Below are 13,239 nucleotides of genomic sequence, written 5' to 3'. Positions count from 1 at the left end.
AAACTAGTGTTATTAACATGCCCTGCAGGTCTCCAATATCACCGTGTGTCAAAAGCATGGCCAACTAGAGTACCAGCTAATTCCAACCCAAGGATATTAAACAGTCAAGGATTGCTCGATCGGCCGATTTTGTTTCCCGGCGGCGAATGAATTCTGACGTCACAGTGGGTGCACAATACGCTTAATATTCGCCCGAGATGCTATGTACGAGATCATATTCGTGAGTGATCGACTGCAATCGCGCATCGCGCAAAACAATCGCGCGAACGCGAGAGACCCATGGTGACGTAAAAATCGTCACCGGCCCGAGCCGATACCGGCAAGATTGCGCTTATGGGATTAAGCACTCCTTTACTGTTTACCGTCCTTGATTCCAACCATGCAGCCTAATAAAAAAATGTTTATTCTCAAATAAAACGAAATGGGTTGGATTTAGGTATAGGCAAGTAAATTGAAACTTACAGTAATTTTTAATGCTCAAAATGATTCCGTCATAAAAAATGGGGGTTTCCATTTAAAAAACTTGAGATTTTTCATTTTTTTTAGTGGCAGGTTTATGATTTTTTTTTGACGACCCTGTATACAAATGAGTCATTACGCACCCTCAGTTTAATAAAACGATCCTTTATTTACAATAACCCAAAGTTTCATTGCAAAATGAAATACGGTTTTAACATAGTACAAAAATATGTTGAGCGTTGCAACTGTCACTTTTTTGGAAAAACATCAAATATTTCGAAAACGGCTAGAGATAGGCATAGGGCATTCTATACAAAAGTTGGTCAGAATTTTGTGAGGAATCCAAATATGTAATAATATATAGGGTGTTCTATTTAAAATAAGAAAGTTGTGATCGACTTCCGGTATAAGCGGAAGTGCAACCATCTTGAAAATATTTTAGTTGGATTGGGCATGCCCACATCAGTATCCTACCAAATTTTCAAAACTCTCCTATTTATACTTTTTCCAATATCAATCGAGGTCTTTCGTCGTGGGACACCCTGTATAGGGTGTTCTATTTAAAATAAGAAAGTTGTGATCGACTTCCGGTATAAACGGAAGTGCAACCATCTTGAAAATATTTTAGTTAGATTGGGCATAGCCAGTACCAGTATCAGTATCCTGCCTAATTTTCAAAACTTTCCTATTTATACTTTTTCCAATATCAATCCAATGTCTTTCGTCGTGGGACACCCTGTATAAGCAAGGGGATCTTGAAAACGATTAGAGATAGAAAACATCTAATTTGAATTTTTTTCGGTTTATGAGATACATATTTTGGAAAAAATATATTTTTTTATTTTACGTTTTAATTTTTTGTGACGTTAATATTGAACCTAGCTCAAAACTAATGACACTTCTCTACAGCCACTTTTAATGCTCTTTAAACTGGCGTTGTCGGTTTTAAATTCCGACGTTACATCTTTGTGAAACCATCATCAACTTTTTTATTTTTAAGTACGGTCCTGATGTTTTTATGTTAGATTGTGAGAGCCCTTTTAATTCTGAATTGTTTGTATGAAACTTTATACTTTTTTACTTTTGGTATTGGAGAAAAATAGATTTTTTTGTCATTATTTTACATTTCAATTAATAATAACCTAAATTATTTATTGCTCACCAATTGCTCAAAGACAATTGTGCGGCGTCCCCTAGCGGAGTTACTCCAAACAAAGCTGGGCAAGTCGATTTTTGAGCATTGTTTCTGCATCGTTTTATTTATTCGAAAATAAATAATATTGTTACGATTTAACTCAACAATTAATAAATTTATTTACACTTTAAAACACTCCGTACAATAATTAATTCAGCTACTAAAAACACTACTACAAATGCCACAATTATTCCACTGTTTAAACTTTACCGCGTTCCCAAATTCACTACTACACTACTCCCGCCGTCTGACACCGCTTCTTTTATATTCCCTAACCACGTTCTAGAATGACCGCAAAACGCTTCGCGATTTGCATCGAACGTCCAAGATTCTTCCAGGTGTGGCGCTTGAGTCTATCCAGATGGACAATTTTCATCTTGCCCTTGGGGCTGCGTTGGACTCTGTACACGACGTCGTTTAATCTTTTTACCACATTGTAAGGTCCCTCCCAGGGTCGTTGCCATCTTTTACTAAATCCTTTGTTCCTCCTGGGTTGAAACATCCACACAGCATCACCTTCCTTATAATTGCCACCAGCTGGTCTGTGGTCCAGTGTCATCTTCATACGGTCGTTGTGTGGTTTCATCTTCTCTCTCTCAACTTCCTGAATTGTGCTAGATCCCTTCTGTAACGAACACTGGTCACACCGTTTACACCATTCCTCAACGTCCTTTCTGAAGTTAATCCAGTAAAATCGATCTCTTTTTCTAGCCAAAGTCTGATTTACTCCAAAGTGTCCTCCTCCGCGACTATCATGTAGTTCTCGCAGCACATTCTCTTTGCAGGAATTGGGCACTATTGTTTGGTAAGCAAAGCGTTTTCGGTCTGGACTTTCCTATTTGCGAGTAATTAAGTCATCTCGCAGTCGAAGCGAATTTCACTGCAACCAGTAACCCCTTACTGTTGGTCCATATCTCGAAATCTGTTGCCAATCCGGTTTCAAAATCCTTCCCCAACCATCTTCTAATTACTTTCAAATCAGAGTCTGAGCGCTGTCCTTTTATTATGTCTTCCTTAGAAACGCTGCTCTTCATTCCTTTTGTAGCCTCTTTATTTGTCACCTTCGCAATTTGACCAATCCTCCAGTCATTATGAATTTATCCTTTCCGGTACCTTAAGTCACTATCAAAAGCTTGACGATCCTCTACATATTGCGGTAAATATCCTTCCGGGGTCGGTAAACGAGACTGCTGTCTGCAATTCCAGCGGTAATGTCCTTTACGTCCACAATTATAACACGTAATGTTTCTTTTAACAGAGGAGTTCCGGTGATTTGTTCTAATGTCCTGATTTCGTCGGCACTGTGGGTTTGGAGAACAAGACCGCTGTCTGCAATTCCTTCTATAGTGTCCTTTGCGTCCACATCGATAACATTCCACTCTAGTGATCGGACGTGACCGTTCTAACTGTGTGGACTGACCATTTCCTAATGCTGCCATTTGTTGCACTAATTGGCCGAACATTGATTTAATTTCATCTATTAAGGTAGCAACATGATCGGCTGGCGGTACTCTCTCCTCTTGAATAGTCTCTGGCTTTAAGTCATTGCACGCAACTTCAACTTCCAGCGCTCGAACCAGTAATTTGCTGCTGTTGCTCCCTTTGAATATCTTCAGCATTTTCATCTCCCGATCTCGAATCCCTTCTACAAAATACTGTGCCACAAATTCTTCTTGGATTTCATCCGGGACGGCTGGGTAAGCCAGATGCACAAGGCGACGAATTTCGGCTTCAAACTCCTGTAGATTTTCACCAATTTTCTGCTGTCTTGCCTGTAATTGTGTTTGATACACTCCTTTCCTATGCTGATCCCCATAACGTCGTTCTAATGCAGCTACTAATGCTGCACAGTTGCTTTGTTGGGTGATAGGCAGAGTCTGTAACAGCTCCAATGCAGGTCCTCGTAATGCCACCACCAGTGCTACAGCCATTTCCTCATTACTCCATCCATTTGCATTTGCAGCTGCCTCAAATTGGAGTTGGTACGTTGCCCATGATGTTTGACCGTCGTATGTGGGAGGCTTGATCTTGTTGAGCCCGTTTCCGGTGATTACTGTAGAGTACCGTATCAGCAACAATGACCTGTTTATCCGTTGCTCGATAACCGCTTATACAGTGCAGGCTAAAAGTTTAAATTTTCTCATTTTTGTCCGTGTTTTACGACGAAAGGGCTCAAGTTAGAGATCTGAAAAATACAGAAAACTGGTCCGTGATAGGTACTACAACTTTCATTAATACGATTTTTCAATCAAATCAACCGTACAGAGGCAAAAAAATCAAAATCGTTTTCCCATGTTAATCTCCTATGTTCAGGGTGCTCTCTTGGACATGGTATACAATTTTCTTGTAAAATGCACCGTTTGGCTGTAAAAATATTCGTATTCTCTAATTTTTCCAAAGGAGCATCCCTGGCAAACTTTCAAAAAAAATCAAAATTTTTTATTTCACTTTGACCAGGCAGATTTCTTTGGATGAACGATTTAATTATAAAATAAAAACAATAAAAAAATAATTTACAGATACGTAATAGGACATTTCTTTATTAAGGTCAAAAAACCAGAGTAAAACGCATTTAAACCATAAAATACTTTATTCAATTCGGAATAAAAAGAGTTTTCAAAATTTGCTGTAAAGAAAACTTAAGAACATTTAAAAAAATCATGTTGATGATGGTTCCGCAAACGCGAGACGTGTCGGAATAAAAAGCTGATACTGCCACTTTAAAAAAAGTTGCTATGGAGAAGTGTAATTAGTTTAACCAAATCAGTATCTCTAACCGTTTTCAAGATTGCCATAGTGACCCTCATTATCCTGGACACACTGTATGTCCTGTCATTTGCATTGGATGAGGTATCCATCAAAAAATATAGCTCTCGAGAATGGTAAGAATGTGTTTTGGTTGAGCATTTCTTGTTTTAAATATATTAAAAACTTAAAATTATCATGCTTTGCCCTACACCACATGACGTCGACGTGCCCATAGCCAATCAAATGTTGCATTAGCTGGCAAATCTGCAGACAGTTGACGTTTGCGCTTTCAGTTTGACATTTCAAAAAAACATAACTATTGGCGTTTCAAGATAAGGGATACTCCTCCCTCTGGTGATCAGTTTTGGAAACAGTTTCGGGCATTCCAGCTGTCATTTCTCCATTTGTTTACATTGATATTGGTTAGGAATTTAGCACTAATTTCATAAATATGATGTGACAGTGTCATATTATTTATGATGTTAGGTTAGGAAACGGGGGGTTGCCCGATTTTAGTTCAACTGGTGCTGCAATCTTAACTTGAAACGCCAATAACAATAAAGCATTTGTTTATTTTTATTGCTTTCATTGAATTTGAGATTGTGATAAAATTGTTTGTGTATAGAATAAATCTTTTTCTGTTATATTGTGTCTAGTAAGTGGAAACTGTGGTAATAATCAGCGGGATTGGATTTTTTAAGCTCTTTAATTTAAATAAGACTTCTAAGCAAATCATAACTCTTTGGTTGGAAGAATCATTAATTTACAGTATTTTGTTTTGTAATGTGTGGTTTTGATTACCTACATTAGTTTGCTATTTAACTATTTAAGGCGCTTTAGCACCAAAAAAATAAAAATCTAATTTTTTTTTAAACAGTTTCCAAAAAATTGAAAATGTACGCCAACCATTTTAATCTCCATACTTAGAAATGAAATAAAAAAATCAAGTCCTATTGAACGAATAATCCTTAAAAGGTTAAAATTAACGTGTAACGTCAAATCAATTGAAAATCAACGTTAATTAAACCTGGATGGATTTATTGGGTGAAGATAACATGAAAACTGTGGTAACGTCAAAAATTTTCTTCTTCACATAATAATATTATTTGTTTTGAACATTTCAGTGTTACACTTACAAAACTCACCCGGTATTTAATTTCTAAATCGCTTTGTATACCTATAAGCTGTAAATTAAACAAATAAAACTTGTTGATGGGATATTGTTTATTGACAGTTGAAGAATTTGCATTATCTTTATTCAGATTTGTATACATGCACATTTTCTTTTTAATCTAGCGTAATACAAAATGCTTTTATAATACTTGGCCACGTGCTCAGTGCAGTTAATCTTATATAATAATGACTTTCCCTTAATTACTTGTTAGTTGAACTTTGTAGTCAGAAGTCTGGCGGTGGAATTTGTGGCGGAACTCTTGCATTAGCTCCTCGATTTCCATGCTTATTGGTTGGTCTTCGTATCAAAGAATCTTCAAAATAATCGCCTTTTTCTTCTGGATTGTCTTTCATTCCAGACGTCCATATTATGATGACAATAATTAGAATAGTCACAATGCCAAATGCAGCGGCAACGTATATTTTAAATATAGCAGTAGATGTGTACAGCATGCGAAGACACATTGTATCGTCAACTGGTGAGTTACAGGGAATACAAAACTCCGATCCCACATTAGGCTGATATTGTCCACTAGGACACACTCTGCAAAAAGATTGATTTTCTCTGCTAAATGTATTTTTTGGGCAAATAACGCACACCCTTTGTTTACTTCTTTCTAATCCGAATCCAGCAGGGCAAATGGACGCAACTTGCGGAGATTTAGTGGTAACGGCGCTTTTGTTATTACCTTCCAAGTGGGGTGTAAAAATAGTTTGTACCAGATTGTTAATTTCCGAACGGACTGATATGTGCTCAACCATTTCTGCATTGCGGTATATCATACTGACGATATTTTCATAAAATGCAAGTTTGCAGTTTATATCACAGTTTGACTCGATTAGGAAAACTACATCTGCGCTAGTCTTTACTTGAATGGAAACATTGTAGTAATTATCATCCTCGCGAGTTAAACATCGAGGTCTTTCCATATCTAAATGACATATTTCACGTTTATTTGCACACAATATTGGGCTCATAACTTTGGGAAGGTACGTCTTTAAATCGTCTCCCGTTTGTAGACTACACGAGTCATTGATTCTGTAGAATATATTCAGTTTAATTTCATAAATTGGAAATGTTATTATTTCCAATTTGTGCCACACCTTGCCTTCTATAGATTCCTTTTTCATTATAGTGCAAGTGTAATTACCTGCTTTACTTAATGATAGTCCGTGTAAAGTAATGTCTTTACTTTTGTCGGGCAGTGTTTCACTGGTTGCAGCAGATAATGGATGAAATGACCAAGTATACGCAATTTCTTTATCCAAGTCGCTTGAATATGTGGACTCGTTAGTACATGGTATTTTTATGGTTTCGCTAGGTAAGTTATAGAAATTTCTACCTTTGTGGGGTAAGTCAAAGTTGTGTTCAAAAATTCCTTCTATTCCTTCAAATTCTACATTTCCGATAGGTTTTGTGTGATCCAATGCTATCAAACTTCTGTATGTTCTAGAACTGGAAGTTTTTTTTAACACCAGCTTTTTCACCTTAAAGAAACTGTTGCAGTAATTAACTTTTGATTTAATGTTCTCACTACTTTCAATTTTACGTTCTAAAGTTGTCAAATAGTCAGAAATGTTGCAGAAACAATGTTTTCTATTTTTAAAATCATCTTTAGTACACTCGTTTTTCAATTCAACATGTTTTTGAGTGTTAATTTCTTTAGAAGTTTTATCAATCTCAGCATTATTTGAGTACTGTTCCGTATGGTCAGAAGAATTTCGTTCTGTTCTTAGGTCAGCATATTCAATGCTAACTTCGGGAAGAGGTGAACTGAGAATGTTCTCCAAGATGGACTTGTTAAGTTTTTGCTCTTTGTATACTTTGACCACAATGATAATAGGATTGTGAAAACCGTTTTTGACTTCTTTTGTAATTTTACTTGTCGTTTCACCACTCTTAAATGGTCCGCTAGATCCGGTAGTTGATTCTTCTTCTGTTTTTCTTGAGGTTGAGAGTATTTTTTCGGTGCTTGCAGCTTCATGATTCGTTTCATTGACCTACAAATTGCTCTTTTGTAAAACACAATGGTGTTTCATGAGGAAGGGACAATATTTTAATCTCGTATCCGTCAAAATCGAATCTTATCGCGTTTTCGATACACCTATCTTGTTCTTGACTTGTTCTGACATATTGTTCAATAGACGATCTTGTTAACAACCAATCTTATCGACTAAGATTGTCAGAAAGTTTGTAAGTGATATTTGAAGAACGACGAAAAATAACGATGAAAGTTCGTTTTCCTTAAAAAGTTAACCAAACAGAAATATTTGCTTGTGGACTTTTTTGTTTTTTGAACACCCTGTATATGTTCAATTGGGTTGCAGTTAGCAAAAGATGAAATAGCAGTTCAAGACAAACATTTTGAGTTTTTAAGGTCGTTGAAATTGCCAAAAATTGCGAAGATACGGAATTTTCAAAATTTGTATGCAATGTTCTAAAAGAAATAATAAAAAAGTCAAATATCTCGGAAACGGCTAGAGTTACGAAACTTTTGCAAGAGACCAAAAATGTTTAGAATGACATTATGCACCCCAAAATAAACATTTTGAGCTTTTTACAGTCGCTAAAATCCTAAATATTGCAGAGATACGGAATTTTCAAAATTTTGATGCAATTGTCCAAAAAAAATCAAATAAGAAAAGTTGAATATCCCGGAAACAGCTAGAGTTAAACAGCTAAAATTAAAATTAAATATCTTGGATATGCTCAATCCTGTTACGGTAAACACTCAACATCACTTGTGACGGCGTTTAGCCGTCTCTAAGTGGGTGCAAACTTAATTCATTGGAGCAGAATACAGTTGGAATGCTCTGCCAGTTGTCTATCCGGTTTTGAGTGGGTGTAAATCTAGTCCAGTGGGTGCAGAAAGTCATTCTGAACATTTTTTGATCTCTGACCGATTTATAGTTCCGTATCACTAGGTACACACACTCAGGTGTAAGACTTAAGACTTTAATGTCCAACAGGGCTATTATTCGTATTTAAATAATGACACCTATTAAGGTCAATTATCTAAGAAATAATGCCCTAGAGCGTTATTTTTACAATACAATTACACTACTTGTAATGGTCTAGCGGTGTTAAGTTTTACATTTTACTGATACACTAAATCGACTTTAGCCTAATAGGCTGTAAATGCAAAAGAACACCCTGCATAATAAAGTGTTCATATATTTTTGGGCGCAGAATAAGAACTCTAAATATTGCCCTTCCCTCATGAAACTCTTGAATACCAGAGCTATTTAAATACAATATTTGCTTACAATTTGGCTGGGGTTTGTAGTTTGATAAAGTTGAGTTGATGTGAATATATTCTCATTTGTTGTCTCACTTTCCGCTTCCTTAGCTTGTTCTCTACTAGGTGTATTTGATCCTTCATTTTGTTCTTTTGTGACGTTTGCCATTTGACTTGTATGTTTGGTAGAATGTCCATGTTCCGTGACTTTAGAACTTTTTTGCGTTCCGTAAGATTCCTTAGTAGTAATAGTAGTACTGTGCTTTGATTGGTTTTGCTTTTCCTTTTCTGAATGTGTTTCATATCTGGTGCCGCCTTCAGGAGAACATCCATGTTCTGCTAGAGTTGAAGTCTCTACAGAGTTAGTTTCGCTAGTTGTTTGTGCGATTTCCGAATGTGTTACGGGTTTTCGACTACTGTGCTTTGCTGTTTGTTGGCTTTCTTTGGTAATTTCTGAAATATGTGTTGTACAATACAAACACGGGGTAGTTTCCATTTCCATCACATTTTTTTCCATTTCGATTGTGGTTAAAACGTTACTGACAGAATGTTCAGTGGTCTTTTCTGCTTTTAATACGGTATGCTGTATAGTTGTACTAAGTTCGTTGGAACTCTCGCTATTTTTGGCATTGTCAAGTTTAGTTTTTAATAGATCAGATATTTGATCGCAGTAATCACATACCGGTGTTTCAAAATCTAATGGTTGCTTTTCAATTTCATGAGTTGCCGCAACCGTAATTGGGGTAGTATCACTTCCATGCGACATATTCAGAGAGTTTAAGTCAGTGTGGATTGAACCGATATTTGTATGCGTAGTGGAAGTTTCATGATGCTCACTTTTTGACTTTTGGTCTTCCAGTGTACTTATCTCAAACTCTTTATAACTTTCTAATGTTTGTGCTGCTACTTCCTCGCTATACTCTGTTTCTACATTATTTTCTTCTGTTGTTGTTGTAACTGGATAAGTTTCCATTTTGGATACTTGTGGTTTTGTTACTTCAGTTTCTTCACTTGCACTTTCTGAGTTAATAAGATTTCCATTTGTAGTTGCTGTTGTCTCTAAAGTTACTTCTTTATGGTGACTTTCTTCTGAAATGCTTTCCAAAGTGTTTTCTGACATTTCCAGTGTGGTTTGAAATGTCTCTACTTCTTTGTTGGGAGTATTTGTAGTAGCTGATTCTGCGGTTTCTTCTTCTAAGCTTGACGTTAAGTCGTGATTGGTTCCTTCACTCGTACTTTCTGACTTGTTTTCATGGGTGGCCAATGTTGTTTTATTTTCTTCATATTCTTCTACGCTTGTTTCTAAGGTCCCTACAGTTTCCTCACTGCTATAACTAGCTGTAGTATGAATCTTGTCCGAATGCTCCTCGGTTTGATTCAACTTTTCGATTGATTCTGAATTGATATCGTTTTCTGCACTTTCTTCTGTGGTTGTTTCAGAGGTTTCTTCATTATAACTAGAATTTAAACTTGTTTTAAATAAATCTTCTGTTTCTTTGTTTGTTGATAGCGTGGAAGCTGTTGCACTGCTTGTTTCTTCACTAATTTCCTCGATTGTTGATTCAGATGTTTCGTTGTAATGCTCCAATCTGGTTGCGGTATTGTTTTCTTCTGTTTTAACTACAGTAGTTTCTAATTTAGTTGTATGCTCATTTAGTTGGTTGGTTAGGTTTTCTGAGGAACTGTTTTCTTCAGTACTTCCGGTTGTGCGATTTTCTTTTTCTTCGAAATTTGTGGACGTTGTAAGTTCTTCTGATGTGATTTGCTCTTCATTGCTTTCAGAAGATGCCTCAACATGGCTAGTTAATTTTTCTTGATGATGTTCTGCCTGAAACGCGTTTGTGCTAACATAAGTGCGTTCCAGATGAAACAAGTCGTCCTAAATAACTTGAGATCTATCATGTTTATTAAAAAATGCATTGATACCAACTTATTTTTCAAATTTTTATTTATTTTTTATTTTTCCACGTATTAATTGAACATGTCACTGTCAGTCTGAGAAGGAATGTTTGAGAAACTATGAATGAGCTAAAGGGTGAGAAGAGGGCAGACAATGAATAGTCGAATACACTGAAATATTATAAAGAAGATGCAGACTGAAGGCTCTAATAAGAAAGGCTCATAGAGAAAAGAAAATAAAGGTATATGCCAACGTAGGAAAATGGTGGACAGAGAGAGAATATTTGGTCTATACGGATTGGTATGATAGAATGAGTATGAGGGAGATGAATAGTGTAGAGAAGGATTGAATGAGTATCAATGTCTGTCGTATTATCCAGATCTGACGTTGGACGATAAGTGAAAATGGCAACTGTTCAACCTGCTTGAATGTTATCATTTACTGAGTACGTTTTGATGCACGAGTGATAACTGATGGATCATATTACTCAATCAGGTAATAGCCAATGCATTTCACTTTTAAACGCCTAGTTATGACCAATCAGGAACGAATTATAGCAAAGCACGACTAGTGTGATTGCCGCGAAATTACCATTGCCACGTTTTGCTCTGGTGGTATTTTGCACATCGTGGAGTTTGCATATAAACTCTTAAAGTATGTTAAAAATAATATTCATCATCTTTGGTAACCCAAAACCGAAACGTCGGATCTCAAATGAAATTGCCACGTTGTAGAGGAGGAAAAGTGACAGCGCTGTCAAATTACGGAGCTACGCTCAGTCGAAACGGAGTTAGTTTAAAAAAACAGTTTGTTACACCCTGTCACTTTTTGCCTTATAACTTCTTAAGGAGGCCCTTAATAAATTTCTGACATAAATAGAGCCGAGTTTTCAGAATGACAGTGATACACTCAATTCTTACGTCAAAAGATATCTTTTTCCTTCACAAAATTTGAGTTTGGTAAATATATTCCAACTGGTCTAGACATATTTTGTTTCAATTGTTGTTGTTAAGGTGAAAAGATGAAATATTCAGAGATCTGTGACTGAATTACGGAATTCACTTATAGTTTAAAATTTAAATGGATAAAAAACTTACATGTGATGTATGTGTGGTGCTTTCATTATGCTTGTTCGTTAACTCTGTATTCAAAGCAGTTTCTTCTGATTCTGCGTTTGGTCCTTCGGTTAAATCTTCCTTCTTATTGGCTGTACTAAGAGTTACATGTTCCGATGCCTCTTCATTTGTTATATTGTTTGTAGACTTGCTGCTATTGAAATTAATGCTTTCATTTCCGTTTTCGTTACTAGTGGATTCAGTGTCATCTTCGTTTTCAGCTTCCTCTGTTGCACTTTGTATTTCCGTGGATAAGATAGTACTGGTTGTTTCTTCGGTGGGAAAATTTTCATTGGTAGGAAACGTTTCATGGGAGTTTTTCTCATATTGATTTATGTGAGAGGAAATAGATTCGTCAATATCGGTGACTCTAGTACTTTCTTCACTTAAGTCGTCTTCGTAAAGGGTTTCTAATGTATTCGTCTCTACAGAAGATTCAAGCGCACCAGTTTCAGCATGATGATCAATTGGTAAAGTTGTAAAAAGTGAAGCAGAAGATTCACCTTCCTGACTTGACTCCAATTCTTGCATATCGGTGCTTGTACTAAGAACACCGTCTTTTTCTTCTTTGATTTCTGTATGTGTTTCTATTGTAGTTTGGTTGTCTGACAAAACCTTATTTTCGGTTTCGTCAGTGTGCATTGATGCTTTCACGGAAAGTAGAATGATATAAATAAGCGACAAAAACATTATAAAATAACATAAAATATATATTTTTGAACTGAATTGTCAGTTAAATTGTCAATTCGCCTAACCGCAGTAATTTGTGTCAAAAATTGCATGCTAATGGTAAGTTCACATGTGCAGTTATTGCGTAAATCACAGCACTGTCCGTAGTTTTGTTATTGATAAAAAAAAAGCTAAAAGCTGCTTTTTTGACCAATCACAAACTACCCCTGTGCTAATATTTACGCAAATACTGCACGTGTGGACTTACCATTACAAATGTAGTCTTAGCATGAGGGTTTACATGTGCAGTATTTCCGTAAATCATTACACTGTTCAGTGAGATAGGTCAAGAAAACGATTTTCGGATGTCAGCTCGTTCTTCTTCATCGTTTGCTTTTTTGGATTTATACCATTGCTGGGACAAGATTTTGTATTCAGTATTGCGAAAGCAGACTACTTTCTACTGGTTTTGACCAGCTGATTTCCATAATGGTTCTGCAACTTTTTTATAATAAAATCTGTAAAGAAAAAATTTTAAGTAATAAATAATTAATAATATTATTAATTATTAAATTATATAATAAAAAATATTATTAATTATTAATAATATTAATATATAATTTTCATTTTGTAAAACCGAAGCCAAAAATAAAATTTAACGTGTCCTCTAGCAGTTTTTTGATAAACGGTTTGCGGAATTTTAAATAAATTTGTTCAAAACATTTGCCACGCGCAGTATTA

General features: G+C 35.9%; 2 protein-coding genes across 2 annotated transcripts in view; one reads left to right on the top strand and one right to left on the bottom strand.

Moving 5' to 3' along the window:
- HERC2 (E3 ubiquitin-protein ligase HERC2) overlaps positions 1-13,239 on the top strand; it is a 162,166-nt gene that overhangs the window by 58,406 nt on the left and 90,521 nt on the right. The window lies entirely within an intron of this gene.
- LOC145725582 (uncharacterized) lies at positions 5,609-12,401 on the bottom strand. Its single transcript, XM_081974381.1, has 3 exons — positions 11,812-12,401; positions 8,843-10,642; positions 5,609-7,576 (listed from the first exon to the last, which is right to left on the bottom strand). The coding sequence occupies exons 1-3, from the start codon at positions 12,358-12,360 to the stop codon at positions 5,801-5,803; spliced, it is 4,125 nt and encodes a 1,374-aa protein (XP_081830507.1). The 5' UTR covers positions 12,361-12,401; the 3' UTR covers positions 5,609-5,800.

Source organism: Ips typographus, linkage group LG2, assembly GCF_016097725.1.
Source record: "Ips typographus isolate SLU linkage group LG2, UJ_Ityp_2.0, whole genome shotgun sequence".
NCBI lineage: Eukaryota > Metazoa > Arthropoda > Insecta > Coleoptera > Curculionidae > Ips > Ips typographus.
The sequence above is the reverse complement of the archived record's forward strand: the minus strand, read 5'-3'. Positions and strand labels throughout refer to the sequence as shown.

Excerpts from the sequence above, each read along its gene's own strand:
- LOC145725582 (XM_081974381.1), bottom strand. The coding sequence starts at position 12,360 with ATGCAAGAATTGGAGTCAAGTCAGGAAGGTGAATCTTCTGCTTCACTT. Across the intron at positions 10,643-11,811 it reads GCACCACACATACATCACAT|GCAGAACATCATCAAGAAAA; the intron begins GTAAGTTTTTTA and ends AACGCGTTTCAG. Across the intron at positions 7,577-8,842 it reads CTACAAACCCCAGCCAAATT|GTCAATGAAACGAATCATGA; the intron begins GTAAGCAAATAT and ends AGCAATTTGTAG.